Source organism: Channa argus, chromosome 1 (genome assembly GCF_033026475.1).
Source record: "Channa argus isolate prfri chromosome 1, Channa argus male v1.0, whole genome shotgun sequence".
NCBI lineage: Eukaryota > Metazoa > Chordata > Actinopteri > Anabantiformes > Channidae > Channa > Channa argus.
The window spans coordinates 49,304,267-49,319,797 of NC_090197.1; the positions used below are offsets into that span (position 1 = coordinate 49,304,267).

General features: G+C 38.4%; 1 protein-coding gene across 4 annotated transcripts; it reads right to left on the reverse strand.

Moving 5' to 3' along the window:
- Positions 1-22: 22 nt before the first annotated feature.
- On the reverse strand, positions 23-14,607 carry papolg (poly(A) polymerase gamma). Of its 4 annotated transcripts, none has more exons than XM_067529240.1 (24): positions 14,218-14,600; positions 13,325-13,483; positions 12,939-13,005; positions 12,696-12,777; positions 10,971-11,080; positions 10,418-10,471; positions 10,153-10,264; positions 9,434-9,523; positions 8,863-9,001; positions 8,672-8,744; positions 7,115-7,235; positions 6,861-6,945; positions 6,302-6,355; positions 5,350-5,469; positions 4,931-5,040; positions 4,637-4,758; positions 4,369-4,526; positions 4,116-4,216; positions 3,813-4,015; positions 3,471-3,554; positions 3,299-3,358; positions 3,046-3,149; positions 2,833-2,937; positions 23-2,313 (listed from the first exon to the last, which is right to left on the reverse strand). In XM_067529240.1, exons 1-24 carry the CDS (start codon positions 14,232-14,234, stop codon positions 2,241-2,243), a joined length of 2,403 nt encoding a protein of 800 aa, XP_067385341.1. In that variant the 5' UTR covers positions 14,235-14,600; the 3' UTR covers positions 23-2,240. The 4 variants fall into 4 exon arrangements, with proteins under 4 accessions (XP_067385341.1, XP_067385332.1, XP_067385352.1 ...); XM_067529231.1 differs by having other exon boundaries at positions 2,837-2,937; positions 14,218-14,599; XM_067529251.1 differs by lacking the exons at positions 10,971-11,080; positions 12,939-13,005; positions 13,325-13,483; positions 14,218-14,600 and having other exon boundaries at positions 2,837-2,937; positions 12,696-12,770.
- Between the last annotated feature and the right edge of the window lie 924 nt (positions 14,608-15,531).

A 15,531-nucleotide genomic window follows, 5' to 3' on the forward strand; every position in this document is an offset into this window, starting at 1 on the left:
AACAAAAACACAGACACCAGACTAGTCTTTAGGGGTTTAATGTGTGTACGGATTCATTAAAGGAAGTGATAAACACATACAAAAATACCCTTTTAATACATTTTAGAAACAAACATCTAAATGACGCGTGTTAGATGTCTCCAAAGAGCAAAACAAGAGTTGTCTCAAACAGAGTGGTGCAGATGTCATTCAAAAAGACCTACCTGCTATGAATGCTATTAAAAAAAAATCACATGGTACAAATATGCAAATATAAATAAAGTGATAAGAAAACCCCCAATAATGAATATTATGCCTTTTGAAAAAAACTGTTCTCTGTACATTTAGTTGGGGACATTTATGCCGGTAAAAGAGCCTGTGTCCTGGCTCTCTACCTGCTCCACTGAAGAGGGCGCTTCTTTAGCATCACTTTACGCTTTGTTGTATACATATAACCTCTGTCCTGAAATCAAACACAAAGACACCCAGCTTCAGACCATAAAAGATGGATGACTGGGGCCAAAGGTAGGAAAAATATAGTTGGCTCCTGACCTCCCAACTCCACCCGTGGCCCCAGGAGATGCCTTTTTAAGAACCTCCACAGGAGGCACAGAGGGTAACACCCAAAACAAAAGGGAATTATGTCTCTCTCCAACACAAGCACAACCATCTATGCATGCACGCTCACACACTCACACACACAGCCAATCATATATGCATGCATACACACAAACCAGTACAACTCATCAAAAGAAAGTAAAGGGGGAAAAAAAGCTTTGAACCATTGTTTTTTTTTTTTTTTTTTTTTAACAAAAGCACCACAAACTCTTTCATGGACATGGAACACAAAAACAACCAGAACATTACTTCATCAGGATCAAGCTTCACTATTAAACAGACCATGGTAAAGTGGTAGGGGTCTAGAGGGGGCTTTGTTGTGTAGCCTTCCTAATAGACTGGAGGATAATTTCAGGACTTGGACAATCTGTCAATCACACAACTGATGTTGAAACAGTTTCTTGGTACTATACTGTCGAGCGTTGTTTTTGTGTCCACCACACTTACCTACGTAGGACCTAAGCATACTGCGAAAAGTAAGCAGAAACCTCAAACTTTTCAATGAGCATGATACTGTTACACTGAAGCAACACTAAACAGAAGGATAAGAATCACATTCCCCTCCTTCTCTGTACTAATCCTTGCCAGGGCTAAGCCCTGACTAAAAAGCTCCAGACTACTCCATCACTTCCAGAAGACATGTGATGTGTCCTGGTGTTGGATGATTTCCTTGCTTTTCCCAGCACCTGAGAAGCATCTACAGTCACCGACATGCTGCGAGTTCGATACTAACCTGGAGTCCTCGGAGAGGACTGGTGGTCCAGAGAGTTGTGGTGGTGATTTCTGTTATATCCAAATAAGCCCTCAATAAATCCTCCCTGCAACTGTATCCAAATCTATACAGTGTTTACAAAAAAATATTCAGGGCTGAAGACTTTTCTGGGACAAAGAAGTGGGGAAAAAAAAAAACAAAACAACAAACAACAAAAAAAATAATAATTTTTTAAACTTTTTTTTCTTTTTAGATAAAACTACAATAGAATGGTCAAAAGACTTAACAGTGATATTTTCTTTTTGTTTTTTTTAAGACAAAAGCATTATGTACATCGACATTTACTGTACAGGTTTCTGTGTGGAAGAAAAAAAAAAAAAGATCCGCATACACTTGAAGTGTGTGTAGCAAGCAACAATAAAGGTCCTCGGCTGTTTTAAAACAACTGGAAAAAGAGGGAAATAAATCAATAGAACAGCAGCTCATTTTCTGTCTGTACTGTACATTTTTAAACACTCAGGGAGAAGAAGAGTAAAAAACTGTCGCTTTAGTTCCCATGTCAGAAAACTCCATAAAGGTGTGTTAAATGCCCTCAGGTTGTGAGTGGGACAGGGTGCTGACAACTTTGACCAAATCAATCTATTCATTGGCAAACCTGTTATCTCTCAACATTTTGAGTTGTCTGTCCTGCTGCGTCACTCATGAGTCTGACTGACCAGAACGTACTGCCTGTCCCTGTGTGTCATCTCCTCGATGTGTGACTTAACTGTAAAGCCCCACCTCTGTGTCTGTGAATCCAATCTACCTGAATCCAATCTGCCTGTTTCTTCAGGCTATGTGAATTCTTGCTTTCTCTGTTTCTTTCAGCCTCTTGGCCTGCTCCTCCACTGTGGGGGAGAGGGGTCTCTTTGAGGCTGCTCCGTTCAGTGGGTCAGCTCCTCGGCTCACTAATGTGGGGATGGAGCTGCCGATTGGGGGCGCCATGTGTTTGGATATCGTGTGTTCTACAGAACAAAAGAAAGGAGAAAAAGTGTAAATTTCAGCACCCGATTAGGATTAAGCTGTACACTAAAATGTTTTCGCTTTTTGAATGTTGTGCGTTTCTAATTGTGACATGTACCGATCTTTGTTGGGGACAGTTTCTGTGCTTACAGATGCTGTTCTTGTCAATCACAAGGTTAGTGGAATGTGAAAGGTATGTGTGCAGTGACTGGTAAGTACTTTTTATGATCCTTTCGGGAAACAGAAATTCTATTTTAAATTAAATGGGATTATGGACTGCATCAATTCATTAATCCGTTAGCCTCGCTAGATTTGGCATTTTAAGTTCTTTGTCCATTTTCCACCACAATTTTATTACTCTAACAAAAATTGAAACATTTATCCTATCACTTTTTTTTAGTATTTACTTTTTATTTAGTTTTAGTCTGTCTTCCTTTCATAACCATTGGGGAAAAACCTTGGGAAAATTAACACTGGACAAAACAACAATCACCAGAGTTAATAGCAAAAAGACCACATACTCACTTGAGCCAATGACGGGGATGGACATGCCCTTTTCTTCACTGGCTGGAGAAGCATCTGTGTTAAGTGTGCCTTCAAACACAGGGGGCTTGGGAGGTGTGATGCTACATTAAATTAAAATGGGTAAAGACACAAAACATTAAAAACTCAAAACAAACAATATCAACAGTTTAACCGTACAGTGCTCAAAGACAAAAACAGATAAAGCTCACTTGTGGCGGTTGAGGGCAAGTTTAATAGAATTCTTCACAACACGACAACTGTTGCTGGCTGGGAGAGGCGAGGAGGCATCTGGCAGCTCCATGCTGGGAAGTCTCTGAGGTGAGAAACAGCAAGAGCATATATCACCACACATGTACCTGACTGCTTCGAGAAGTCCATAGGCAAAGAATTACTTAAATGTAAAACAAAAAAAAAAACAATCAGGTGTAAAACAGCACCAATGGTTTACAAAGAAGACATTACCTGTGTCCTTGAGGTATCGATGGTTGGAATGGGCTTTGCATTTGATCCAGAAAGAGGTGTCTGATGGTGAAAAGACAAGTAAATAAAATAAAAAAAAATATATATATATATATTAAAAAAATATAGGGTTATACACAACTGTTAAGAGAAGCAGACAGTATAAAACACCTACAATATTGGGTCCTTCTCCATGGAGGGCGGAGTCAGAGGATGGGGGATATGGTTCTTTAAATGTAGAGTCATCATTAGACACCACCTGGAATAAACAGTACATTATTGGCTTAGCTACAAAATTATAAACTCTGTGGCAGATTTTTTAGAACACACATTGTGTTTGTTGTCCCCCCCCCCGCCCCCCTCTCAGATTACTCATTTTCAGTTTGTATACGCAAAGGTCCATGTAAACTCCCCTCCCTGATTACTTGACAAAGCTGTTTTCTCAGAGGAAGTAGTTAATGCATGTAAACACAGTCAAGTGTATTCAATATAAATTTATACAGCAACTTTCTCCAACCTCTGTGTCTTTGTGCCTCTTGGCCAGGTCCTCTTGTGTTGGCGAGTGTGGTCTCTTGTTAGGAGCTCCATTGACTGAGTCCTCCAGGCCATTGGACTCCTCTCTGGGGCTGCTAGTGGCACTGGGCTTAGCGCTGCCACTCAGCACTGTGCTGACAGAGCTGCTGGCCGGTGGGGAAGGAGGCTTCCCTTTAACTGGAGGCTCTTCAGAAGGGGACACAAAGATGATTAAATTAGATCAGGATTTTTCAGTCACATTTCTGATATCCACGGTATTTGTGTAGCAATCTCTAAAAAAACCCACTTGATCCAATAACCGGGATAGACATGCCCTGGTCAATAGCAGCTGGTGCTGTAGTGGGTGCTGAGGAGCCTTCCACTAATAGCTGCTTGGGAGGGCTGACACTAAATTACACACAAAAGAAAACCCAAATTAATACATCCCAAGATAGCAAAAATCTAAAACATACAAATCCCAAAATATCAAAGGGGACTATGTCAAGTCTAAAAATTGCACAATCAGCAGAAAAAAGACTTAATCATCAAGTGTATCATACCCATCATCTGTGTCGGATGCAGGTTTGGAGGGTTTGCTGGTTGGGGAGCTAAAGGGAGTCCCAGAGTCTGTGTCTCTGGAGCTGTCCAGATGACTGCTGTCCAGAGACATTCGCTTAGAGCTCCCACCATTTGAGCTACGGTTTAACTCAGCTATGCTCTGCACGAAAAATACACGTGGGAGAAGAAACATGAAAGAGGAAAAATTATAAGACAATAACCATAACGTCTTAATAAAGATTTGTCTCAAGATGCACAGGAAGATCTTACTCTCTTCTTCCTCTGCACCAGTTCAGGAGGAAGATACTGGTGGAGCTGTTTCTTCTTCACATGTGTTGCTTCAATCTTCATCCCGTCTTTTAGCATGTTGATGTTGTTGGCTTGTCTATACACTGAAAAGATCAACACGTCATGATGAAGTTTCATGATTACTGACTTACTGATTACTTAATAGCGTAGCACATCTAGTCTCATCTTTTTGGTTTTGTCATGAAGCAGAAATTGGCCCTGAACACCTTTACTTTATTTCTTTCTCATGGTTGTATATGCAACGAAAGAGCCTACCAGTGTCTGTAAAGGACTGGATGTCATATGTCAGGTCAATGTTCACACTCTCGGCATTCTCCACTTTCTTGAAGATGATCCCAATAAACCACATGGACACAAAGTCATTTCTGTTGCAGGAAAATAAAAATAATCATCAATTCCTGTGTATTTTTTTGCCGTATTTTATGCAGATGACATTTTTGTGGCGTTCAAGGCAGTCAATAGGCATAAACACATACATTAATCTCAAAGTCTTTTTGCAACAATGCTACAAAAAATTTGCATTAGAAGTACCTAACACGCTCAACTTGTTCCAAATATGAGTGCAAATGAAAATGGACACAATGCCCTTAGAAAAGTTAAATTAGCAGAATTTGCTTTTACTAATCCAGAATGTTCTGGCTTAGCAGTTTGTTGCATGGATAAACTGGACTCACTCATTGCGATTCTCTTTGGACCCTGGAAAAGACTGGGGATTGACGTGAGCCAGGGTGATGTATTCATTCCTCTCCAGGTTTCCTACCAGAACGCGGATCTTTGACTCAACCAGACCAATCCTGAGGGAAAACACCCAGATGAACTACTAATTCAAGCCATCTTCCCCAAAGGTAGTTAGGTTAATTCCCTTCACTACTGTACATTTGTAAAAAGCTGAGTTAGTTGAGAGTTTTGGGAATAATGTAATGTATTACTTTAATGACAGTCTTAGTTACAAGTTACTTATTGTAGATGTAGATTTTAAATAGAAAAAAACGCTTTATCTCACGCAGCAGGTCTCTATAACACAGATCCTTATATTTGTCTTAATTTTTAATTTTGAACAGATCTTGTCTAGACTTGTACATTTACATCAACAGCAATACATTTTTTTTTTTTTTTAACATTTGGTTTTCTTAAAAGCTTTTGAACTAGAGCCCTGACTGCCATAATTCCACCAGAGATCTTCCCACATGTACATTTGACTGGTTTTCTTCTATCTGTACAAGTATTGCTGATTTGGGTAAACACTGTATCACATGTTTAATTCCAAATATCTATGCATGACAAGTCAACCGATATGTCTAACTGATGTGTTTTTAATAACTTTGAAACAACAATAAAAGGTGAACAGCATAGACTAATCCAAACTAATCCAGGTTGTGGGCTGACAACCAACCAAATGATTATGGAAGGAAACTAATATTATGAGGGAAATAATAAGGAAAATAATTATTATTTAGTTTATTTTTTCATTCTTTTACACGTTGATGTAGCATTTACTAAAAAAATCCCCCAACAAAAAACAACAACGACATTGATTCACAGCTACACCAGTCGGCTCGGCTGAAGTGTATTGATGCAATACAATAGTTTCATATACAGAGCTACAACAAATCCAGTGAAACTCACCATTCTAAGTGATTTTCTTCTGTGGATGCACTGGCAGTCAGAACAATGTAATGCCTGCAGCACAAAAAAACAAAGATGTAAAGTGACTCAGCCAAAAGGTCGTCTTTTAAAGACTCAAAATAGTATTACAGGACAAGCAGCATTATGGCAATGTTTTCCAAAGTGTGTTCAGGATAACTAACAGGTTCTATAAGAGTATTGAGGGGGATTTAGCAGCATTTTCATAGTCACAAACAGAATTTTTTTTACCATACCATAGAATACTATAACCCTACCAATGGAGGAGCCGCAGCACCAACAGAAGCTGGCAAAACACACAGATACTTGTGGTACATAACTGTGTAGGAGGAACTTTCATTACCAAATGCGCAACTAAGCTCTACTGACCACAGTTTGGATGAGTCAAATTTGCCCAAACTCCAAAAAGTGAAACAATACGTTGGTTGAAAAAAAAAAAATAAAAAAGGGAAATCATTGAAAAACACAGCTCTGCGATTTTTTTCATGCCTCAGTCAAAATCTTCTACCCATCAATCCTCACTGACAAAATCAGTACCTACTTGTACTTTTGGAAAAAGTTGGGTGGCTCAAAGAGTTTGGACCATTCTGCTTTTCCCTGAAGAATCTCATCTGTGACGCTGAGACCTGTTGACAGAGACAAATGTATAAAATATCTGACAATTCAACATAGTGACATTATTCAGATAAACAAACCTATCAGGCCCTTCTGCGAAACTAGACAACGCTTTCAAAAACTTTGCTTTGCACAACCAAGTGCTTGACAATGTTGTTTCACTCATGCATTCTGCATTACCATATTTGAACTCCTCGCTCATGATGGTGCGTGTAGATGTGGAGACATTGTATGTGGAGTTCTGCTGGGGGTAGGCAGGTGTGATGATGGGCATCAGGTGGTATCTGTCAGATGGGTTCACCTAAAATATGGCAGACAGGGGACCAAGATTGATTTCACTGCAGGAACAAGAGAAGAGGCTACACCAACACATGTGAACACCCTCCACCCACTCTGCTGAACGAGTAAGGCAACTTCACACCCACACAACGAAAAGCACCATGACACCAACTCCACACATCCCACACACTAAGTACATCCCAATGCCTTTTACTGTCTACATGTTTCCCTCATTTGCATTTTTTCCTGACGTGACGAAAGGTGAAAAGATCTAGGTAACAAATTTAAAAATAAAAATGTTTCTCAAATCTAATCATGGCTGCATAGCTAGAGGCCTGATCTGTGACTGGAGAGAGGGTTTGTGTGTTTTGACATATATATAAACGTGACACTGCCCAAACAATGAGTTCACAATCACAAGTATTAATGCAGTTAGTTTTAGCCTCTTTATTTCAATCTTCTCCAACATGACAAATTGAAAGTTTCCATATGCATACTGAGCCTCAACTGCTTGACAAGCATCATTACATGCATAACAAACCACACCATGATTACATTTGTAAGTACACTGCAAATAGTTATTCTGTTTTAGACAGGACACTGGCTTCCCTGTAATTAAGCCACATCAGCCAGCATGCAGTGTTTGTTTTTGCACTTAACTTTGCTTTGTTTATTATGAGGAACCCTCATAGTAAACAGAAACATTTAATAGTTAATAATGAAACATTAATATGTAAGTTTTAAAATTTGTATGTTAAACTACACTGTCATTTGCTGAGTGACTGCTGGCCTGTGACTGAACGGAAACAACACCAATACACAATTAAAATGGGTTTATTGCGGGAAACAACAAACATAACACAGCAATTACAACAGCTACAAAGTATTCTTTAATGCAAGAGCAATACATCTGAGGGATGTAGATGTATAATGTATGAAAAACAATTAATACAAAGCCAAAGGGCAAAATGATTTTGACATGATGGGAGATTTTGTGCAAATGGAAGGGAGTTAAGTTCTTTACTGCACTTCTGTTACTTTTCTGACCACACCAATGTTTGACTGCTATTTTGTATTGATGTGATTTAAACACAAATATCTAATCAAATGCTAAATTATTTTCATTGGAGGTATGTGTGTTTTAAAGACGTCCATGTAGGAAGTCTTCTTTGCTCCAAGCTGCTCTGGGAAGCCTTCTCGGAGCAGAATTAAGAGCATTGGAACTCATGATGGGGGGGACCCGATCAAAGTCATGGTCACATGAGGACAGAGGAATGAGGAGACATAATGTAAGAGACAATAAATGTACCTAGACCTAAGCTAAAGTTAAAAATACCAGACAAACTTTATAAAACATAGGAAATTGACTGGTCAGTATTTTCTCTGTCTGTAAAGTAACTAAAAATAAATTGGGGACATAATGTTACATAAATATAGGAATCCTAGTGTCATACTCACCCTGGGATCCCACACGGGTAAATTCAGATTACTGTCCTCAGGTTGTTTCAATAGCACAGGATTCGGCCACTCCCTGCAGAAACAAACGGCAAATGTTGTAGATAAATACTGAACGGCTGCTGCACAAAACTAGGAAACACTGCCATCAAGTGGAAAACAAAAGGTATAAATGCAAAGAACCCGATTCTCACCATTTAGAGAAAACCAAGAAGAACTTGTGGACGAGTGTGGCAGCGACAGCATTAGGGTAGAGCTGGCAGGTCCTTGCCACCAGCATGGCCCACGACACTCCACCCAGGAACCCCAGCATGTTTGAGTAGATCCCTCGACCTAAAGAGAGAAGACACATTAAAACGGGGACATGTTGGTGAAGGTTATTCAGGTAGAGTCATCTGAAAGTTATGTCATATCAAATGAACTTTTGGAATTTTTCTTTTGAAAATTAGTAGTACATAAGTGATAGGTCACTGGTGTGTAAAAAAAAATGGGTGTTATCCATAATCAAAATATAAAGCATGTCAATTATACACTAAATAGTGAAAAGACTAAATATGTGAATATTTAATAATATAAATAATATATAAATATTCAACACACTGCTTCCTTATTGGCACTTTGTACAGTATTCATATTTTAATCATAAATTGTAAAATCTGTATTCTGAAGTTTGGGATGATCAGTTAACAGGTGTTTATATTCATATTGAACCACTAAATGTGACCCATAATTGCAGACACAGTAGACGGTTTTAAATCTACTTACGTTTCGCCCACAGTTTAATGGCTCTCAATGTCAGTCTGAAGTTTTCTTTGTTTGGCACCAGGTACAAAATTTCATCAGTCACTCGACAACCTGTAATAAATCATAAGCCTTAACCATTCAGACATCTATAACACTCAGTTTTAGATAAAGGCAGATCATTGATTAGAGATTAATACACAATTGCTGCACAGTGTTCGGGCCCCTTCACCTTCTAAATAATTTGTCCCAGCCCATTGATCCACACTTAACACATAATGAAAAACATGGAGTGCAACTTTTTAGTGCTTACTAAACAGCATTTTATTTCAAGGGCCCTTGAGGAAAAAAAGAGCGATAACACAAGTTAAAGTTTACGGGCAGACCTCCAAGCACTATATCTGACAAACACTAGGCATTGGTCATCATCTGTTAATAACATCCCTACAGTGCAGCATGATGACAGCAGCATTTTAGGAGGGGGCTGGTTCTAAGTGGCAGGAAAAAAGGGTGGTGAGAGTGGAAAGAAGGATGAATTTAGCCGAATACAAAGAAGTTCAGAGAAGAGCGGTGACTATCTTTCAGTACGACAATGAGCTAAAACATACAGCTAATGTGGCACTGAAATGACCTCGGGGCCTCTGAATGGTGTCCGAATACTTTCCAAAGCTGTTGTACTTGTCAAATACTACTTGTTTACTCGTATACACTATCCTATCTATACAAGAAGTGGTGTAGCATACCATTGAGGCTGCGGATACACCGAATGTCCAAGTTTCTTAGGATTGAATCTCCCCTTAGGTCAAGGTTGTCTGGAATAGACTGTAAGGCCAGTCTGGCAAAAAGAAGGTCAATCTGGAGAAGAAAAATAAACACAAAAATAGAACACACAAAAATGTATACCTGTATTCAGTTATTTGCTGGTACGTTATACCCCGACTAGAACCAAAAGAAACATGTTTAAAATCAGACTTTAACACGGACCGCTTCCTTCTAGAAGTAACTTACCTCTATTCCATCAAATTTGAATTTTATCACTGGTACGAAAGCATCCTCAACAGCCTTGGGAGGGGAAAATAACAAAACACAATATTAGAAACAAATTAGGGAAAAGACAAAGTCACAAAGCTGACTGACATCCAATGAAAAACACCAAATAACAACTGAAAAAAATGTTTTCGGCACACTACTTCTTCAGAACGTCACGTACAGGGGGAAAAAATATTTGTGGACCCTTGCAGGAAAGCTACAATGTCAGTGAGTTCAAAAGCACAAAATATTAAACTTAAGTCAGTTTTGGATAGCTTTACAATGTGCGTATGCCGAGTTCTGTTTAGCCAGCTGTATAAAACATTGAGCAACTCTAAGGAAACCAAAATGGAGTGCTACCACGAGCGATGATTCATCTTCTACACTGAAACTCCTTCGATTCAACTGGGGCTTCCTACACTGGGAAATGCCGAAATATGGTAGTTTCTCCCTCTAAACATCTAGTGTGAGTAGGTTAGTGTGAAGTCCTCTGCTTTAATAACAAATGTTGTGAAATACATCAAGGGCTTACCCTCAAGTCTTTGATCTCTTCATGCTGTTTCAATTTCTCAAAGAAAGATTGGAAAAAGTCACTTCTCTCTACATGGCGTGGAGCCACACATAAGGCATCAATATCAGCTCCTGTAATGAACAGTTACTTTAATCAGTGTAATCTGTGTTGCTCAATATGTTAGTGACAATCTGATAAGTATTCTGGATAAAGTAGCTGCACTCAAGGTTTAAAAAAAATAAAAATAAATAAAAGGCGTTGCAGATTTTGACCACTTAAATGACAAACTTCTGAAGTCAGCTGCAACACAACCCACACACAGACAGGTCCCCTATCGGGTCAGAGCTTAGTCTGTTCAGTCCTTAAATGCTCTCTGTGGTGACCTATACTGTTTTACTGAGGCAACATTGACAACTAAGATTTATCCTTATATTTTTCTGTTGTATCTGAAAAAGTATGTATTAGTGATTTAATCATGGTCCTTAGAAACTCTACATCTTAACCAGAAGTTTGACAGTCTGATGACAACATAAATCTAGGATCCTCTTAAACCAAATCAAAATCAACTGCTTCCGACTTGTCCTTTCAGGGGTCGCAACAGCGGAACATGGTCCGCACGTTGATTTGACATGAGTTTTTTTTAATTCCGGATGCCCTTCCTGCTGCAACCCTTTCATTTTATCCGGGCTTGGGTCTCGCACCAAGGTACTCTTTGATGGCTGGGCTTTGATCTCGGGACCTTCTGCATTCAAACCCGATGCGATGCTCTGATCATTAAGTCACTAGGCCCTCTTAGTACCCTTGTAAACTAAATAATAACCGTAATGGTTTAAAGCAACTTTTATTTTATTAACACACATACAGAGGGGCTTAAATCTTTGTTTTGGAAAAGCTCCATTTACCCTATACACAATGTGATAACAGGCTAGTGTTTTAGATCTTTACACTCTGAATGCTTTTGGAAAAGCTTAGTTTTTGGAGGAAAGGAAATACTTTAGTGTGGTTTAAGGGTTAGAACAGAGATCCAACTGACTTAATGTGGATGATTTCTGATGCCCCTGGTAAAATAAAGACATTTTATAACTCCTATGCTAACTAACCAGTTGACTTAACTCACTTTTTGCAAAAGAGTAGCATTTTATAAAAGAGCTATGCAGCTGCTTCTCATTGCTGACCCACAGGATGAAAATGATGTCAAATCAATTAGTAACTTGATTAGTCAAAATTAAACTTGTCTTGTCAGGTTAATGTGACTTAGCCAAAAGTCATTTGTGAAAGGAAAACTTAAGGTGCATTTTTAGTTACAATAAACACAGCACCAGAAATCAATCAGGGGTTATATAATATTTAGAATCATTAACTAACCCATCAGCTCCATTGTGAATTCTGCTGATAATCCTCAAACATCTTCACTTATGTAAATGAATTGAAAACTTTAAACTTAAAAGAAATCTGCTAGCATTTTAAATCAAAAATTCTTAATTCTCTTAATTTCAAAATGTACACAAGGAAATATTGCATATTATTATTGCAATATGTGCAAATATTTTGGGTTGCTTTAACTCTGCATTAGATCATACTGGACATATGAATTGTGCATTGTTATATATTGCTTATTAGATTCTGCAGGATTTTATTTTATTTTTTCTTTTTACTGCTTTTTTTTTTTTTTTTTTTAAACTGGAACCTGGAAGATCTATAAGTGACAAGACTTAGTTCGTTATTAACCTAAAAATTCAAACCTACCTTTTGTATGCACTCCAAGACGGTATGAACCAAATGTGAATATCTTGCCCCCAACACAGCTAATAGCCGATGGTGGAAGGTTCTGTGAAGGACAGAATAATATACAATGAAGTCAGTATGACTTACTTCTTTATGGCATGAAAATAAAACGATTGTAAATACTTTAGTAGGTGATTCAATAGTCAGTTAATGAGCGTAACTCCGCCGTGAATTGACTTAAATACACCTAACGTCCCAACGTACCTTTAATTCACTGATCTCTGCAATCCATTCTTTAACAAAATTATTCAACTTCCCAAGAACTGCAAGTCTGAAATGAGAAACGATTTCAGCAGGTGCCCATTTGACATAATCAAATGTTTAAACTGAAAGTTACTTTTTAAAATGTGTATTCAAGCACATTTGCACATGCAATAAGTGTTTAATAATGACATACACATGGAAAACGCAGCACAATGTAACAAAAAACAAACAAACAAGAAAGTCACCAAAAATAAATGTGAGGAAAAATGCTACTGTATTACTGATATTTTTGTATGTGGCTCTTTCACATTGAATGTAACAGTTGATTTATGGAAGGGGAAGAGTAGAGTTAGGGCCAACAGAAAATGACCCCAGTCATATATCACCTGTGGTTCAGTTCTTCTTCATCTTCAAACACCCCAAAAGGTTTCATAGCATCACAGAGCTTCTTGGTGTAATGGTGGTCTATTTCTCGTGGAGGTGCAAGGCTAATGGCAGAGGTGATCCCATAATGTTTCTGAGGCTGCTGCCCACTAGGCATCGTACTGAGAGAAAACAAGTCCCAAAACAGTGAATGACAGCCAACTTACACAATGCAACAAGCGGCTCCTGTTCATAGTTACATGTCATGGTTTCTAAAACTCAAGTTTTAAATAATGAACAATACGAGAAGCAACGATCCAGCATTTATTACGCTCATCCTAAAGAGTGATTTGTTAACGGTTCCTGGTTTCTGTTCCTACCTGAACCGCGAATCGATGTGTAAACACTTAGCCACATGCAAGCAACGTGATACGTTTATTATTAACGCCGCAGCCGTTCGAAATGTAAAATATAAAAAGCGAGTTCACTAAACTAAACAGAAACGTGTAGGAAATGTGGTAGTTAGTTACTGCTGAACCGCATCTAGCGGCTAGCGTACGTTAACCGAGAGGCTACAAACAGCTTGGAAGCGCTAACAAACTGGCTAATTTAGCGAGTTGGCCAATGTTAGCTGATAGCTATAGAATCATTCGTTTAACCAATGACTCGCTTTTCGGCTCGGTCTATATAAGAGCTTAGCATATTCTACAGCATAAAATAAGAGCGAGACACTCATTTTTAGGTGCATGAATAGCTATAAACTAGCTAACGTTAGCTAGCCAACTACGGCTGTAACCTAGGCCTTGTTTGGTTGTTGTGACAGTTGGCTAACGTTAGCCTTTAGCCTTTTCTTTAAGACTCTTAATCGCGGACAAAATTATATACAAGTGTAAAATGTGCCACATGCATAACTTACCTTGACATTTCTTTCATGACACTCTAAAAAGCTTGCACTGTTCTTCAGCTATGAACTCGTAAAAAAAAAAAAAACTAAGAAACTCGGCAAGTTGAAATGATAATAGCTTCGACCTGAATACAACAATGGTCACTTTCCAGAGAGCAGTTCAAACCTTCCCACTGAACCGGAATCACTTCTTATAAGATAACGTATCACTTCGTAATCCTGACGGAATATTCATATCTAATTCGTTTACAAAACGCAAGCGATTTCACATAGCAGCAACTACACACGTTTAATCGCTGTTACGACTTTGTTTTATACAAAACTACAACTATAACGTCGTTTGTCAACGTCTGCGTGCAGCACGTTGAGCAGCCATCGTCAGGACGCCCCTCCTCGCTGCTGAGGCCACAAATCACGTGACCACAGAGGCCCGCCGCGGTTGTGGAGCTGCAACATGTTCCGGCACAGTGGCAACATGTCGCCCACATCTGTAACACAAGGTGGGTTCACATCAATACGATCTGAGATACTTCTTGCTTCGTCTAGCATATGGCGTATTATTAGATGTAGGATATGAGTTATGTCAAGCCATTTGTAATATGAATAGTGTAGTAAAAGGAGCTAACTCTGTTTCATGAGAGAGAACATTTTTGCGAATGTGAAGCTAATAGTGGTTATAAAGGCTCAAACGTAATTTATAGTGTGTTTACATTTTCCCTCACTTGTCAAACTAAACTAAAGCAAAATATAAAGCCAAGTACAGGAGGTTATTTACTAAATAAACATGACAACATTTAATCCACTTTAAAACCTGTCAAAGATGTAAATAAAATAGACAATTGTGACATAGCTGCATGATTAGCTTTGGCAATGCTTATATTATAAAATACATTTCATTTACTGTATAACTATGGTGCATGTTTGTGTGCAAAATAAAACTACATTAATAAGTAAACCGTTGTGTTGGGTTTATTATTGCTGTGCACTGATGTGTCCACCAGGTAGCATCTCCTCACTGAATGAAAGGAAGCCAAAAACAAGAGTAATCAAAACGTAATTTAGAACCAGTGACAGATGATAAACGGTCTATTTTTGTGTCTTATTCTAAAACAGTAAAACAGGACTCATAATTTTATAACTGCAAAAAGCAAAATATATTAAAGGCTAACTGTTTTAGACGTTTTAATAAATTGTCAGTCACAAAAGTTGTTTTTCACTCCAAAGACAACATAGCTGCATTTATTTTGATTTGTACTCCTCTTTTTAAATACGTGCATCCTAAAAATCTGAACTAATTGAAGACTCAATACTTTAAGGCAAAAATAT